Source organism: Panicum hallii, chromosome 6 (genome assembly GCF_002211085.1).
Source record: "Panicum hallii strain FIL2 chromosome 6, PHallii_v3.1, whole genome shotgun sequence".
NCBI lineage: Eukaryota > Viridiplantae > Streptophyta > Magnoliopsida > Poales > Poaceae > Panicum > Panicum hallii.
The window spans coordinates 45,264,264-45,278,348 of NC_038047.1; the positions used below are offsets into that span (position 1 = coordinate 45,264,264).

General features: G+C 41.7%; 2 protein-coding genes across 2 annotated transcripts; both read left to right on the forward strand.

Annotated features, from left to right (window-relative positions):
* The first annotated feature begins 3,827 nt into the window (after positions 1-3,827).
* LOC112896196 (40S ribosomal protein S25-2) lies at positions 3,828-5,568 on the forward strand. Its single transcript, XM_025964115.1, has 4 exons — positions 3,828-3,957; positions 4,045-4,119; positions 4,226-4,360; positions 5,187-5,568. The coding sequence occupies exons 1-4, from the start codon at positions 3,955-3,957 to the stop codon at positions 5,298-5,300; spliced, it is 327 nt and encodes a 108-aa protein (XP_025819900.1). The 5' UTR covers positions 3,828-3,954; the 3' UTR covers positions 5,301-5,568.
* Positions 5,569-6,742: 1,174 nt separating this feature from the next.
* On the forward strand, positions 6,743-13,791 carry LOC112896934 (probable UDP-N-acetylglucosamine--peptide N-acetylglucosaminyltransferase SPINDLY). Its single transcript, XM_025965054.1, has 19 exons — positions 6,743-7,145; positions 7,302-7,428; positions 7,533-7,926; positions 8,275-8,436; positions 8,532-8,707; positions 8,823-8,898; positions 9,301-9,429; positions 9,516-9,635; positions 9,708-9,776; positions 9,879-9,960; positions 10,186-10,280; positions 10,626-10,690; positions 10,804-11,002; positions 11,517-11,711; positions 11,839-11,933; positions 12,026-12,161; positions 12,233-12,450; positions 12,544-12,671; positions 12,932-13,791. The coding sequence occupies exons 3-19, from the start codon at positions 7,558-7,560 to the stop codon at positions 13,351-13,353; spliced, it is 2,736 nt and encodes a 911-aa protein (XP_025820839.1). The 5' UTR covers positions 6,743-7,145; positions 7,302-7,428; positions 7,533-7,557; the 3' UTR covers positions 13,354-13,791.
* The last annotated feature ends 294 nt before the right edge of the window (positions 13,792-14,085 follow it).

Consider the following 14,085-nt stretch of genomic DNA (forward strand, 5'->3'; position numbering starts at 1 on the left):
GAAGGCGGTGTGGGATAAGAAAAATGTGAAGCACTTCTGTGATATATGCATGCGTGAGGTTAATGTTGGGCATAGGCAATTAGGTCATTTAAATAGAGTCGGATGGAAGAATGTTGTAGAAAAGTTTGAACAGAAAACTGGTCGTAAACTAGAACATTTGAACTCAAGAATAAATGGGATGGTCTCAAAAGAAGTTATACTATTTTTATGGAGTTAAAAAATGCTGCCACTGGACTTGGTTGGAATGATGTAAAGCAGACTGTAGATTGTTCAGATCAATGGTGGAACGAGCATCTTGCGGTGAGTGTCACAACATTTGTCATTTTTTAGTTTTCTTGGATATTTTGTAGTAGCTAATTTTACCAATGTATTGCAGAGATGCGACAATCCAAGAAATGGAAGGAAATGCAAACATGTTCAGTTTAGAAAACGTGGTCCGGACAACTTGGAGGCGATGCACATCATGTTTGGAAGTGCACATGTTACTGGGGCATCTGCTTCCACACCTGGAGATTTGTCTGATAATTCCAGTGATGATGAAGTGCATGAGGTTGAGAGAAGCCTCTCAAATATCCACATATCCACTATGCTCCAACGGAAAGGCAAGAAGCATAGAGCCCCTTCTTCTACGTGTGCGGATGACAAGGAAGAGAAAAGTCCTTTTTTACGTCTGTAAAAACAAACCTGCAGCAAGATCGAAGACGGAGTGAACAAGATTACCACTAGTATAGAAGCTTCATCGGCTCCTTATATGACCAGCCACATTCCTACCCTTGCGGAGGCCATGAGGATGGTGAAAGAATGTGGAGTACAGGAGAAAACTGCCTTCATGCATACAGCTGCATTATTGATAATAAAACCTGAAATTAGGGAGCTCCTCACCTTGTTTGAGACAAATGAAGGAAGACTTGATTGGCTGCAAAGGGAGCATAAGATGAAGAAGTTGCCTTGAATCATTATGTTCGTTCTTGTTATTTGAATCATTATTGTTTTTTGGACCATTATATTGTTGTTCTTGTGTAAGCAAACCATTATGTTTTGAGTCCTTGTATGTTTAGACCCGTATTTGTATGAATAATGATTTGTTTGAGTCCTTATATGTTCAGACCCGTATCTTGATAATCTGAAATGTGGCTTATGGTATGTACTTGTTATGCTCATGCTTGCAGAGGTTATGGAAAAATTGGCAAAGAAGGGTCACAACGGACTTCAACTTCTAGCCGAGTTGTCCAAGCAGGCTGCCACCATTGGTCATTTAGGTGATTGGTACACCGAAAGGTACTTGAATAGAAATGATTACAGAAATCCTCAACAATCTGGAATTGAGTGGGTCGAAGAGTGCCTAGCTGCACCTAGATATTTAGGATGTTTAGGATGAGTCCTGAGGTTTTAATGGTACTTCATAATTTGCTTGTCGCTAACTATGGTTTGAAGTCAACAAGTAATGTTTCATCTGTGGAGTCACTAGCTATGTTTTTATGGATTGTTGGAGAATCTCAATCTTTTTCTCAAGCTAAAAACCGCTTTGTTCGGTCTCTATGGACAGTTCACAATAAATTTAAGGAAGTCTTGAAATGTTTGCGAAAATTAGCAAAAGATAATATCACACCGAGGGATCCTACTTTTAGCACCGAGCATGCAAAGGTTAGAGAAAACCGTTTCTAGCCTCATTTCAAAGGTGCTATTGGAGCTATAGATGGGTCACATGTAGAAGTTTCGGTACCTACAGAGGATGTTGTCAACCACACATGTCGGCATGGGTACACATCGCAAAATATTCTAGCAGTTTGTGATTTTGATATGAGGTTTACTTTTGTGGTTACTTTTTGGCCGGGCTCTGCACATGACACGACACACAGATCCTCAATCATGCCTTAACAAATTTTGGTGACAAATTTCCAAAACCACCCGCAGGTACAAATGCTAACTTTGTGTATACTTTGGTATTATTTGAAGTATAAGTCATGAAGTATATGTCATTAAGTTGTGTTCTTTTTCAGGCAAATACTACCTTGTGGATTCCGGTTATCCGAACTGAGCCAGATATCTTGCTCCTTACAAAGGAAGTACATATCATCTACGCGAATTTTGTCTTCGCAGACAGCGAGCACCTCAAGGAAAATATGAGATGTTCAATTATTCGCATTCATCCCTTCGCAATGTAATTGAGCGTGCATTTGGAGTTCTTAAGCAAAAGTGGCATATACTGAAGTCGATGCCAAGTTTCTCAACTCGTACGCAGGCGCATATCATTATGGCTTGCATGGCATTGCACAATTTCATTCGTAATAGCGCGTTAGAAGATGATGCATTTGAAAAATGTGACGAAGATGAGAACTATATGCCGCGAGATGAGGACGACATCGAGGAATAAGAAGTGGCGCAACCACAGGTGGATGAAATTCTTGGGGAGGAGAATGAGGTTACCATGAACACTGTTCGTGATAACATAGCTAATGCTTTGGTTAGTTGAAGATAATATTTTAGTTATGTTGAGGTGGATCTATATATCTTTTGTATTAATTATATATGTCAAACAGTTCTAATTATGATAATTTCCTTTCCAAAACGGTCATCTACATATCCTTACAATTAATCAGCATATAAACAGTCTTATACAGTCTCAGGAGCATAACTGACATTTCACACAGAATCCCACAGTTGACAGCTGTTTCAGCCAAACAGCTTTTAGTTTTCCCACAGCTGTCAGCTCACAGCAGTTTTCCCACAGCAGATTTCAGAAATCAGATTTTTAGGAATCCACAGCTGAACCAAACACACTCTTAACAAGCTAGACAAGCCATACCATTTAGAGACAATCATAATAGATAATCCATACAACAATAAAGCTCTTAGCGCATTCTCACAGAATTATTTTATTCAAATGGGACCTACATCAGTGTTTTAGTTGTTCGCCAATCCAATTTTATCTTCTTTTTGCTCCTCAATCCTTCGACACGACCCTGCACCGTCTTGGCGAGGTCGCCATCACCCTACGCAGCCACAACCTTCGTGTTGCCTCGCCGCCTATCCGCGGAGCGGCACCTCGAGCGCTCGCCGGTGCGCCGCCAAGGAGCTGTGCATGGTAAGATTAACATTAGGTGTTGCACGACAGCAACTACTCGTACAATAATAAATTTTATAATCCTAAAAATTAATTTATAGATCGCTAACCTTATGAAAACAACTACCTTGTTCTTTTACCCCCCCCTCTCTCTCTCCCCCTCCATATGATAAAAAATTTCTACATACAATTGCATAAGACACCTATAAGAGTTTTACCCATACCAATATATTTGTATTTATAGATTTTCTTTGACGGTGTGCCTTATATATATATATGTACAAATAATAATAAAAATGATTCAGTATTTCTTTCAAACTTAATTAATCAATTCATCGTGGCATGTTTATAATTTTAAATGTACTTGTTAAGACAAGCGCATATGCATTCAAGATTTTCTAGACACTTTGATAAAAGGCTATTAACCATAATTCAGTATCTTTAAAACCTGATTCAACATTTTACGTGCGACATCCTAAAGGATGTAACTTATATGTCCAAATAGTATAATCAATTCAAATAAAATAAAAACTATAAAATATTTGTATATGGCTTTCTTATTGACGTTATTGTTGTCCATGACTCGAAACAGATTTGAAACGAAATAAAGCATGTCAAAGTTTGGAAATAAAAACGGTCTTATCACCCACTCACCTCACATCAGATGGGTGGGCTGAACCTTTTCGGACCGAGAGCTGGCTCGTGGGCTCTCGAGTTGGGCCTCTAGCCCGCGATGTAGATCGGACGGTCGACTCGGCACCGAGCTCGCTATATAATTTGCCGTCCCACCTCACTCCACGAAACCCTAGCGCCGGCGCCGCAGACTCCTACCCCTTCGCTCCCTTCCCTCGCGCCACCGCCGCCGTCGCCGCACCGCCGCCGCAGCCGAGATGGTGCGTTATTTCCCTTTCCCCCGCGCCATTGGACGCAGCTGAATAGCCTGGTCGTGTGTTCTAATCTGCTCGCGTGTCCCGTTGCAGGCCCCGAAGAAGGACAAGGCCCCGCCGCCGTCCTCGAAGCCGGCCAAGTCCGGCGGTGGCAAGCAGAAGAAGAAGGTGACGCTGTCTCCCCGACTCCCTCGTCTCTTGGGTATAGTCAGGGAGGGCTGCTGTCATCACCCACTGGGGTTCTCATAGCGTACGCGCTTGTTGGTTTTTGCAGAAGTGGAGCAAGGGAAAGCAAAAGGAGAAGGTGAACAACGCGGTGCTCTTCGACCAGGCCACCTACGACAAGCTGCTCTCTGAGGTGCCCAAGTACAAGCAGATCACCCCCTCCGTCCTCTCCGAGCGTCTCAGGGTAAACCCTCGTTCCAGATCTGTACTGTTTGTGTGCAAACCTGCTGTGTAACCGCGATCATGGTTCAATTGCAATTTCTTGTTGACTTTATGAAATGATGCCAATTTGCGATTTGCCAAGGACTAAATTGTACGCTGATGACTAGTGTGTATATAACTGTATAAATAGTGGTCAATGCCTTGGTTGGTCTGATGGCTAGATGTACTGTCAACTTGCAATTTTGTGAACCATATCGGTGTCCTCTAGTTTGGTAGTCCTGAGCATGTCATAGATGCTGCCTTCTATCCAGTGTCATAGATAACTGTATAAATAGTGGTCAATGCCTTGGTTGGTCTGATGGCTAGATGTACTGTCAACTTGCAATTTTGTGAACCATATCGGTGTCCTCTAGTTTGGTAGTCCTGAGCATGTCATAGATGCTGCCTTCTATCCAGTGTATTCTACTTTCAATTGATCAAGTGTGCCACACATGTTACTTTGATCAAATGTGCTGTGTAAACTTGTATGTCAATTATAGCTGCTGATTTTATCAGTGTTTATGCATCTGTTTTCACTGTATGTACTCTAGGCGTCCTAGAGTCATCACAAGTCTATAAATTCAATTTGGTAGTTACTGCCTTTGTGTATTGTCTTGATATGTCCTTCGTGTTTGCTTGTTCTAAAATTCCAGTTCATACATGCAAGATAATGATTGGACATTTATGTGTGCTTCTGCTATCATTTAGTATGATCGTTACGGTGCATTCTCTGCGGAGGCATTTGAATTGGGTAATGTTTTGCAATAACTTTTCATTTCATAATTTAAATTATTTTGCCTTACTTGCAGATCAATGGCTCCCTGGCTCGGAGGGCAATCAAGGACCTGATGGCTCGTGGCCTCATCCGAATGGTCTCAGTGCACTCAAGCCAGCAGATCTACACCAGGGCAACCAACACCTAAGGATTGGGGAAGCTGTCGTGCCTTTGTTTGCCCTCTGTAGGAGGAGCTCCTCTGCCTTAGGACAGTTGTCATCTTTGTCAAGGGTTTGCTAATGTTATGTTACCTGTGATGAGTATCTCCATGTGGCTGAAACATTTCAGAGATTTTGCGAGTTAGTTCAGTACTATGGTTTGCCTATTATAAGTTGCCTTGCCTCAATAGCATTATGTTTCAGTGTTTTGTTACTGTTAATGTCAAGGCTTTCCCATTGTGAGATCTGAGTTGCCTACACTGCTTGGGAAATCTGTGTTGTTATGCCTGTGATACGTGGTAACTGTTGATGTGTATCTTGTTTCCGTCTAAACCATTGTTGCTAAGCTACGAGTTCTGCTTGGTTGGTTGGCTGGTCTAGATGCTAGGCCTTTCTGTCTGGGATCAGGTGCTGCATTCTGAATGCATATCTGTGTTGCTGTTTTACTTGGTTTTGCTAGCTGATCTTTCTTGCAAACGGGTTGTTGGAGTGTCCATGGTGGACCGGTGGTTGTCTCTGACTTTGCATTGTGCATGTATTTGACCCAATAAGTGCAGATTTGGTCCAGAGCTTTGTCATCTGAAAGTTTTGCTCATAAAAGCAACAGCAATGTTTGTTTTTCAAATAAAAAGCCAATGCGATGGTCAGACAACCTGAGCGAGAAGAGGGTCAACTCATTCAGAAAACACGTCTCTGTTGCTGTTGGAGTTTCCCTCGGCCAGCCATCATTTGTGAGAAAAGAGTGAATTGGGTGCATGTATGTGGTAACAAAGAAGGTAGCAAAACAATTATAGATGTAATGCAAGCGGTAGGCCTGTAAAACAATTATAGATGTAATGCAAGCGGTGGGCCTGTTTTCCTGGAGGAGCTAAAGTTTAGCAATTCCGTTTGGATGAACTTGTGTTAAAGTTTAGTACCTTCATCCAGTTTCCAAACGGGATTAAGTTGTATCTCCAGCAACCTTCTTCGATTCCGTTTGGATGAGCTTAGTGCTAAAATTTAGCATGTCAGGCAGAGTGAGTGGGTGCGCTGAAATGGCTGGCTACTAAGGAAGGCAGCAAATTTGAAGTTAGCAATTCAATGCTGCAGTGAATATCAATCCTCCAATTGGATGCGCCTTTTGAACCCAAACAACAAAAACAACTACATATTACAAAGATTCAGCTAGAAGTCCTCCATATTGACATAACCATACATAGAAAATTCAGGATAACAGGTCGAGAGACCAAAGAAAATAAAATAATCAAATCTAAATATGCAGTGCTAAATTTCTCTTGCTTAGCGCGTACGGTCATTAGGAGAAAAACAAATAACGCAAAACCACGAGGAGTGGCAGTGAAAAGATGGCTGGGAAAGAAAGCTGCACGATGCAGCTGCGACTGCGCAGTACAAAAAGCCCCCCCAAATCAATCAAAGCAAGCGCACGAGCCAAAGCGTAAAGGCAAAGCACCAAGAATTTCCCGGAAAAGGGAGGGGCCTAAACACAAAAGGATCAGCAGTACTACGCCGTCGCTTCCCCCTACCCCCCACCTCCACTCCCCGAAACCCTCGCCGCCGCCGCCGAAATCCCCGCCGCGGCGGCGATCACCGCTCCCCTCTATGCTGGCGGCGCGAGAGGGCGGCGAAGCGCGGCCTGCAACTCCCGGCTTCGGGCGCGCGGGGCGGCTCTGAAGGTCCACAGCTTGTCCTGGCTCCCTGCCGAGCGCCGCCTGCCGCCGCCGCCGCGAGGCAGCTCAAGGCCTTCGGCAGGGCGCTGCTCTGCTCTCGGTCTAGTGGAGTTGCTGTTGGAATCTTTCCGTCCGGACGAAGATTGGTTCCTACTTCGGGGGGCGTTGGTAAGTACTCCGAGCTTTCTTGGATGGGTTTCTTGTTCGACGATTGCGTTTTCTCAATCGAGGCCAAATCTTTATTTCTCATTCTTCGTTCATCTAGTCTTTCTGGCCTGCGAGGTACTGCTTCCCTGCTAACCCAACCATTCCTCCATGGTTCAGTTAGGTTTCATTTTCTTCGTCTTGGGCTCGCAAGATCGACATTGCTTCACACAATAAGACTTCTTGGTGCAGTTCCTTTTCCAAGAGTACTGGGGGTTCAGTTTGAACCCCCCATGCCCCACGCCAGGTTAGTCCCTGCTTCAATTTTGACTCGTTTCCCCCCTACTAGTGCCTTCCAGTTCGGTTTCTTGGCGAACCTAGAAAATGATTGATTATTGCAATTTCTCACAGGTAATAAGGAGACTCTCTCTATTTCATGGGGCTGCCTGGGATGGACTCTGTTCCAGGGAAGGAGAGCAACGGAGTTGCCCCTGACCGCAATGGGGGTGCTTCTCCAGCAAAGCAGCAGTTGGAAGGGAAGGAGGCATTGCGGTATGCCAACATCCTCCGGTCGCGCAATAAGTTCGCTGATGCGATCCAGTTGTACAACATTGTGCTTGAGAAGGAGGGTGCCAATGTGGAGGCCCTTATTGGGAAAGGGATCTGCCTTCAGGCGCAGAACCTACCAAGGCAGGCCATTGAGTGCTTCACAGAGGCTGTGAAAATTGAGCCAGAAAATGCGTGTGCTCTCACACATTGCGGGATGATCTACAAAGATGAGGGTCACTTGGTTGAAGCTGCAGAGGTATTTGCAAGGCTCATTATGCGCATTCCCATTTCTATCTGTTGGCTTTCTGGTTCTTGTGAATTGTGACATGTGGCAGAAAAAATACACCTTGTTTGCAATATGTTATTGTTCTGAACACAAGATGTCTTGGATGGAACATCGTACTGAGTCTATGTGAAGGCAAATAGCCAGTTATAGACCTACAGTTTTACACTTCTCTAAATCTAGTAATGCCATTTTATCTTCTTTGTACCTCGACTCTGTTCTTTTCTTCCATCTTTGCCTAATCAAATATGTTGCAGATTTGCTGCTGTTACTGTATTCATTTTCCTCTTGTATTCACTTGCTAAATGTCTCATTGGACAGGCATATCAAAAGGCTCGGACAGCAGATCCTTCCTACAAACCTGCTTCGGAATTTCTTGCTATTGTGTTGACCGATCTTGGAACTAGCTTGAAGCTTGCGGGAAATACAGAGGAAGGAATTCAAAAATATTGTGAAGCTCTGGAAGTAGACAACCACTATGCGGTATCATGATCACACCAGCCTGTATCTATATTGCTATTATTGTCTTTCTATGGACAATTCTATATTGTGATGATGCCTTCATCTAACTGATGCAGCCTGCTTATTACAACCTTGGAGTGGTTTATTCAGAGATGATGCAATTTGATACGGCTCTTACTTGTTATGAGAAAGCGGCACTGGAGAGACCATTGTATGCTGAGGCCTATTGCAACATGGGAGTTATCTATAAGAATCGGGGAGAGCTAGAAGCAGCAATTGCCTGCTATGAGAGGTAAATTTTGATTTTTTGTATGATATCAATTTATCAAGTATTCTAGTATTCCTAAGTAGTTTACAACAATAATAACATCTTGAAATGCTCCTGTCATGATCTTACTGTGTTGCAGGTGCTTGACTATTTCCCCCAACTTTGAGATTGCAAAGAATAATATGGCAATAGCACTAACTGACTTGGGAACAAAGGTGCAGACCTTTCCCCTTATTATTTCAACCAGCTTAGAATATTTATTTTTTCTCGTGTGTGCTGTGTTCATCCTATTTCTTGCCAGTTTTTTCCCTTTCTTTTGTGCAATTCTCAAGTTTGTAGTGATCATACCTGACAGACTTGAACTGTAACTCCACTACTCAAGCCTTGTGTAAAAAATAAGTCTTTCTTTTCTAATCTGTTTTCCTTCTTAGAGCAAACGTAACTCTTAAATGGTCTTGACCACCCTTAATAGGAACATCACCTATGCAGCATTAATTTCATGTGTTGCAATTATTATAGTTTATAAGTTCTTATGTATGATAATCGGCATTTATTGGTGATTATTGGTACCTCTCATGTGTCTTCACTTATTATTTGAATCATTTGGAAATCCTCAGGTAAAAATTGAAGGCGACATCAATCAAGGTGTGGCGTATTACAAGAAAGCTCTGTTCTATAATTGGCACTATGCTGATGCGATGTATAATCTTGGCGTTGCATATGGTGAAATATTGAATTTTGAGATGGTTAGTCATAAGACAATCTCATTAATTCTGTTCTAGCATTAACATTCGCATTTTGCTGACACTAAATTTTCCTGAGTCGTGTGAAGGCTATTGTCTTTTACGAGCTTGCTCTGCACTTCAATCCTCGCTGTGCGGAAGCATGCAACAATTTGGGAGTAATATACAAGGATAGGGATAACCTTGACAAAGCTGTTGAATGTTATCAAGTAAGTGAAACTAAATTTACTCTTCTGTTAAGTTTATTTTGTGGACTAATATGATTTTTTTAATGTTTTCAGATGGCACTGTCAATTAAGCCAAATTTCTCTCAGTCACTAAATAACCTTGGAGTTGTTTATACCGTTCAGGTCCGTTCCTCTGTTATCAAATTTGTCTTGCACAACTCTTATTTTGCTTTTCTGGTCAATTTGCACTTTTAGCCTACTGAAAGTATGGTTATATTCATACAGGGCAAGATGGATGCTGCTGCAAGTATGATTGAGAAGGCCATAATTGCAAATCCCACATATGCTGAAGCATATAATAATCTAGGTAATGAACAACCAACCAATGCCAGTGAAACACTTAAGTTGTGTCATGTTTGATTTAGATTTCCAGTCAAGAATCACCTTGTAAGATGCGGGTGTGTAAAATGATATATGCCTTTCTGCCCACCTTGTTTGTGATATTGTACTTGCCTTTTCAACTCCAAAATACAAGATAACTCTGCAATTATTCATCTGAGTTACTGACATTTTACCATTGTTGTCATCCTAGGTGTTCTTTACAGAGATGCTGGAAGTATTACTTTGGCCATACAGGCTTATGAAAGATGCCTTCAGATTGATCCTGATTCACGAAATGCTGGTCAGGTACTCCTCTCTGGCCTCGATAATGCCCATTGAAATTTATTTTGGGTCTGCTCTATGTTATAGTTAATTAACTTGATTATTTCAGAAGGTATCACTAGTAAGTCTTAAATGAATTTGCCCAGTTTGGTAAACAACATATGCAGATGTCGCACATCCAAATAATATCACCTCTTTATCATTTTGGAATGAATTTCATTACTTAAGCTTTGCTTTTGCTAGGAATTATCTGGCTTGTTTTTTTATAACTTTAGTGAAATGTATGGTTGTATTTTTTCGAATTGCTGACCATATAGCTTACTTTTATCCCTTATGTGATATAAACTTACATGCTAATTCACTTTACAGAACCGTTTGCTTGCAATGAACTATATTGATGAGGGCTCAGATGACAAGCTTTATGAAGCTCACAGGTCATATTATGCACTGTTTACAATTGGCTTGACATATCTATGTTAGCATGGCCTTTTATTTCCATGAGCTATAAGTCAGCAGGACTCTTCACTGTCTTTTATTTCTTATACAGGGAGTGGGGGAAACGCTTTATGAAATTGTATCCACAACATACTAGTTGGGATAACTCTAAAATTGCTGATCGTCCATTGATCATCGGCTATGTGTCTCCTGATTACTTTACTCATTCTGTGTCCTACTTCATTGAAGCTCCGCTTACACATCATGACTACACAAATTGCAAGGTGGTTGTCTACTCCGGTGTTGTGAAGGTATAGACAATTATTCCTTTTTCCTCTTAGCTATGTTCTGGATTGTACACACTTTGAGCCATCAATCTATTAGATTGCTTTCTTTATTAGGAACTGAACTTTATGTCAAATTAAGTATAGAAAATGACCCTTTTGTCAAACAGAAGATATCTAGTGACCTTCAGGAACTTATTTTCATGCAAGAAAATTTAGCTCAATAGTTCTATATTTATGTAAATTTAAAAATAACATCCAATGCAAGGTTGATTGGTGGAGTATAGTGCCACATGTTAGTGGCATCTTAGTTTCCTACTTGCATGATCTTTATTCTGTAATTCTACTTGCTCTCAGGTGTTATTTGTGTTGCTGAGAAATTTGTTTCATTTATTTATGGTTCTCCTGGTACCTAAAGGGCTGCACTGCTTAGTCTGTTTGGAGCATGCAAGCTCCTTGGTTTCCTGTCCTTCTTCAGGACACTGCCTCTGTTTCTTTAATCACATTTCACTCATTTTTTCTTTCATTGATTATTATTTAGGCAGATGCCAAGACACTTAGATTCAAGGATAAGGTGTTGAAAAAGGGTGGATTGTGGAGAGATATATATGGTATTGACGAAAAGAAGGTTGCTAGCTTGGTAAGGGAGGATAAAGTGGACATACTTGTGGAGCTTACTGGTCATACAGCAAATAATAAGTTAGGAACATTGGCATGCCGACCTGCTCCTATTCAGGTACTTTGTGCTACATGATGCTTATCTGTTTCCTCCCTTATTTTCAGAACTGTTCTTACAGGAGCAATATTCATTCTTTATGTGATGAGCAGGATTTTTTTTAACCTTGACCTGTATGTCCTCACAGGTTACCTGGATTGGCTACCCTAATACAACAGGTTTGCCAACAATTGACTACCGAATCACAGACTCATTGGCTGATGCACCTAGTACAAAACAAAAGTAAGACACACTTATCTTGCAGCTACAGTTATTCCAGCATGTAATTTTCTATTCTTAGATATTTAGAATCTCATGGCAGCAATTGTCTTCAGGCATGTTGAAGAGTTGGTGCGGCTTCCAGAAAGCTTTCTTTGTTACACTCCCTCCCCGGAAGCTGGTCCTGTTTGTCCAACGCCAGCAATTTCAAATGGTTTCATAACTTTTGGGAGTTTTAACAATCTAGCAAAGGTGACACATTAACACTTGAAAGCTTTTAACTTTATTCTGAATTACTCAATTAATTTTTTTTTTATTTACAGATTACACCGAAGGTATTGCAAGTTTGGGCCCGAATATTATGTGCAGTCCCAAACTCCAGGCTTGTGGTTAAGTGCAAGCCATTCTGCTGTGACAGCATACGGCAGAAATTTTTATCAACACTAGAGGAATTGGGTTTGGAGTCATTGCGAGTTGATTTGTTGCCACTCATCCATCTGAACCATGATCACATGCAAGCATATTCCTTGATGGACATCAGGTGAGCAGTTGTCTCACGATTGTAGGCTGAGTTTGTAAACAGCATTATTAGTGTTGCTCTAAACAGTATCTGAATTTTCTTTTCTTTGTGCAGCCTGGATACATTTCCTTATGCTGGAACTACCACTACATGTGAATCCTTATACATGGGGGTTCCATGTGTTACAATGGCTGGTGCAGTTCATGCTCATAATGTTGGTGTTAGCCTACTCAGTAAAGTTGGTAAGTAATTGTACGCTACTTGCTCATCTATTGTAGTACTTATCCTTTCCCTGCATGATTGTGTATGACCTACATCAAAGGTTCACTTTTCCGTGCATGTTTTATCTGAACATACAACATAGATAGTGTTAACTGAAGTGGCTACTAGTAAAATCTTATAGCTATCATACTAGGCCATTTTCTTTCCACTGTCAAATGGGTATTATCCTTATGGAACTATGGATTGACGTTTTGCCTTAATTTTTTTCCCCTCCTTGCAGGGTTGGGGAGGTTGGTTGCCAAAACAGAAGATGAGTATGTCAACTTAGCGTTGGATTTGGCATCAGATGTAAATGCCTTGCAAGAACTGAGAATGAGCCTCCGAGAGCTGATGATGAAGTCACCTGTCTGTGATGGAGAGAAATTCACATGCGGCCTGGAAGCTGCATACAGGAACATGTGGCACAGGTATTGTGATGGGGATGTGCCATCTCTCAGGCACTTAGAGCTGTTACAGGAACATCCTATTGTCAATAAGCAAGACTCGGACAAGACCGCCGAGAAGCTCGCGGATCTGAAAGCACAGAAAGCAAATGCGACCGTGGAGGAAGATAAGGAGCCCCCAATAATGGCAAATGGTGCGACTTCACCTGGTTCACCCGCTTCTGCGAAATGTGAAGCAAATGGCCATTGCAGCCAATGACCAATGGGATGGTGCACTCCATTGATTTGGCCAATACTGATCTACCATAGCTTGGGATGCACGATTGATGTCGGTGATATCTGTGCATAGAGAGCTTGCTGCTGGGGTGCCAATGCTGGGTGTCTGATTTATCGACACTGGTAATGGACATAAGAGCACACATGTGCCAGTTGGTTGTGAATCTGCGGTAACCTGTGACTTGTAGCAAATGTAAGATAATTCAACGGGGGGAAAAGCTTAGAGTTTGATTTGTAGAGCTTTACCCCTTGTGTAGGTTCATGATATGGTAACTTGAGTGGCAACATTTTAGAAGCAAAAAAACAAAGGCACTGGTTGTATATGTAGTAGAAATATGACAGTGAAACAACTTCTAGAGTCGATTAACCGAGGCAATTTCAATAGGCAGTCACCATGTTATTTATTTCTAATTTTTGCGCCTTTTGTCTCCTGCACTTTGTGATCTGGGATGCTGTTTGCCCATTTTAGTTGATTCACAGAGACTGAGCAGCCGCTGCTGGTACCTCAAAGTTTACGAGGAAAAGAAACAACCTCAAAGACTTAGCAACCATGTTATTTATTTCGTTTTGGTTTCTCTTATAGCTTTTTAAAGAAAATTATTGATGGCCGCCCTTTTCTTTTCCCGTGCCTATGCGAGTTGGGGGCTACTCAACGAGCATGCAGAAACCAACCAATCTGCAGGGGCGTGGCGGCATGTCCAGTTACTGATGAAAT

What these genes read in the sequence shown, in the direction of transcription:
- LOC112896934 (XM_025965054.1), top strand. Translation starts at nt 7,558, where the DNA reads ATGGGGCTGCCTGGGATGGACTCTGTTCCAGGGAAGGAGAGCAACGGA. An exon ending in GTTTTAACAATCTAGCAAAG is followed by an intron (nt 12,162 to 12,232) that starts GTGACACATTAA and finishes TTTTATTTACAG; the next exon opens with ATTACACCGAAGGTATTGCA. An exon ending in TAGCCTACTCAGTAAAGTTG is followed by an intron (nt 12,672 to 12,931) that starts GTAAGTAATTGT and finishes CCCTCCTTGCAG; the next exon opens with GGTTGGGGAGGTTGGTTGCC.
- LOC112896196 (XM_025964115.1), top strand. An exon ending in GTGGCAAGCAGAAGAAGAAG is followed by an intron (nt 4,120 to 4,225) that starts GTGACGCTGTCT and finishes TGGTTTTTGCAG; the next exon opens with AAGTGGAGCAAGGGAAAGCA. An exon ending in TCCTCTCCGAGCGTCTCAGG is followed by an intron (nt 4,361 to 5,186) that starts GTAAACCCTCGT and finishes CCTTACTTGCAG; the next exon opens with ATCAATGGCTCCCTGGCTCG.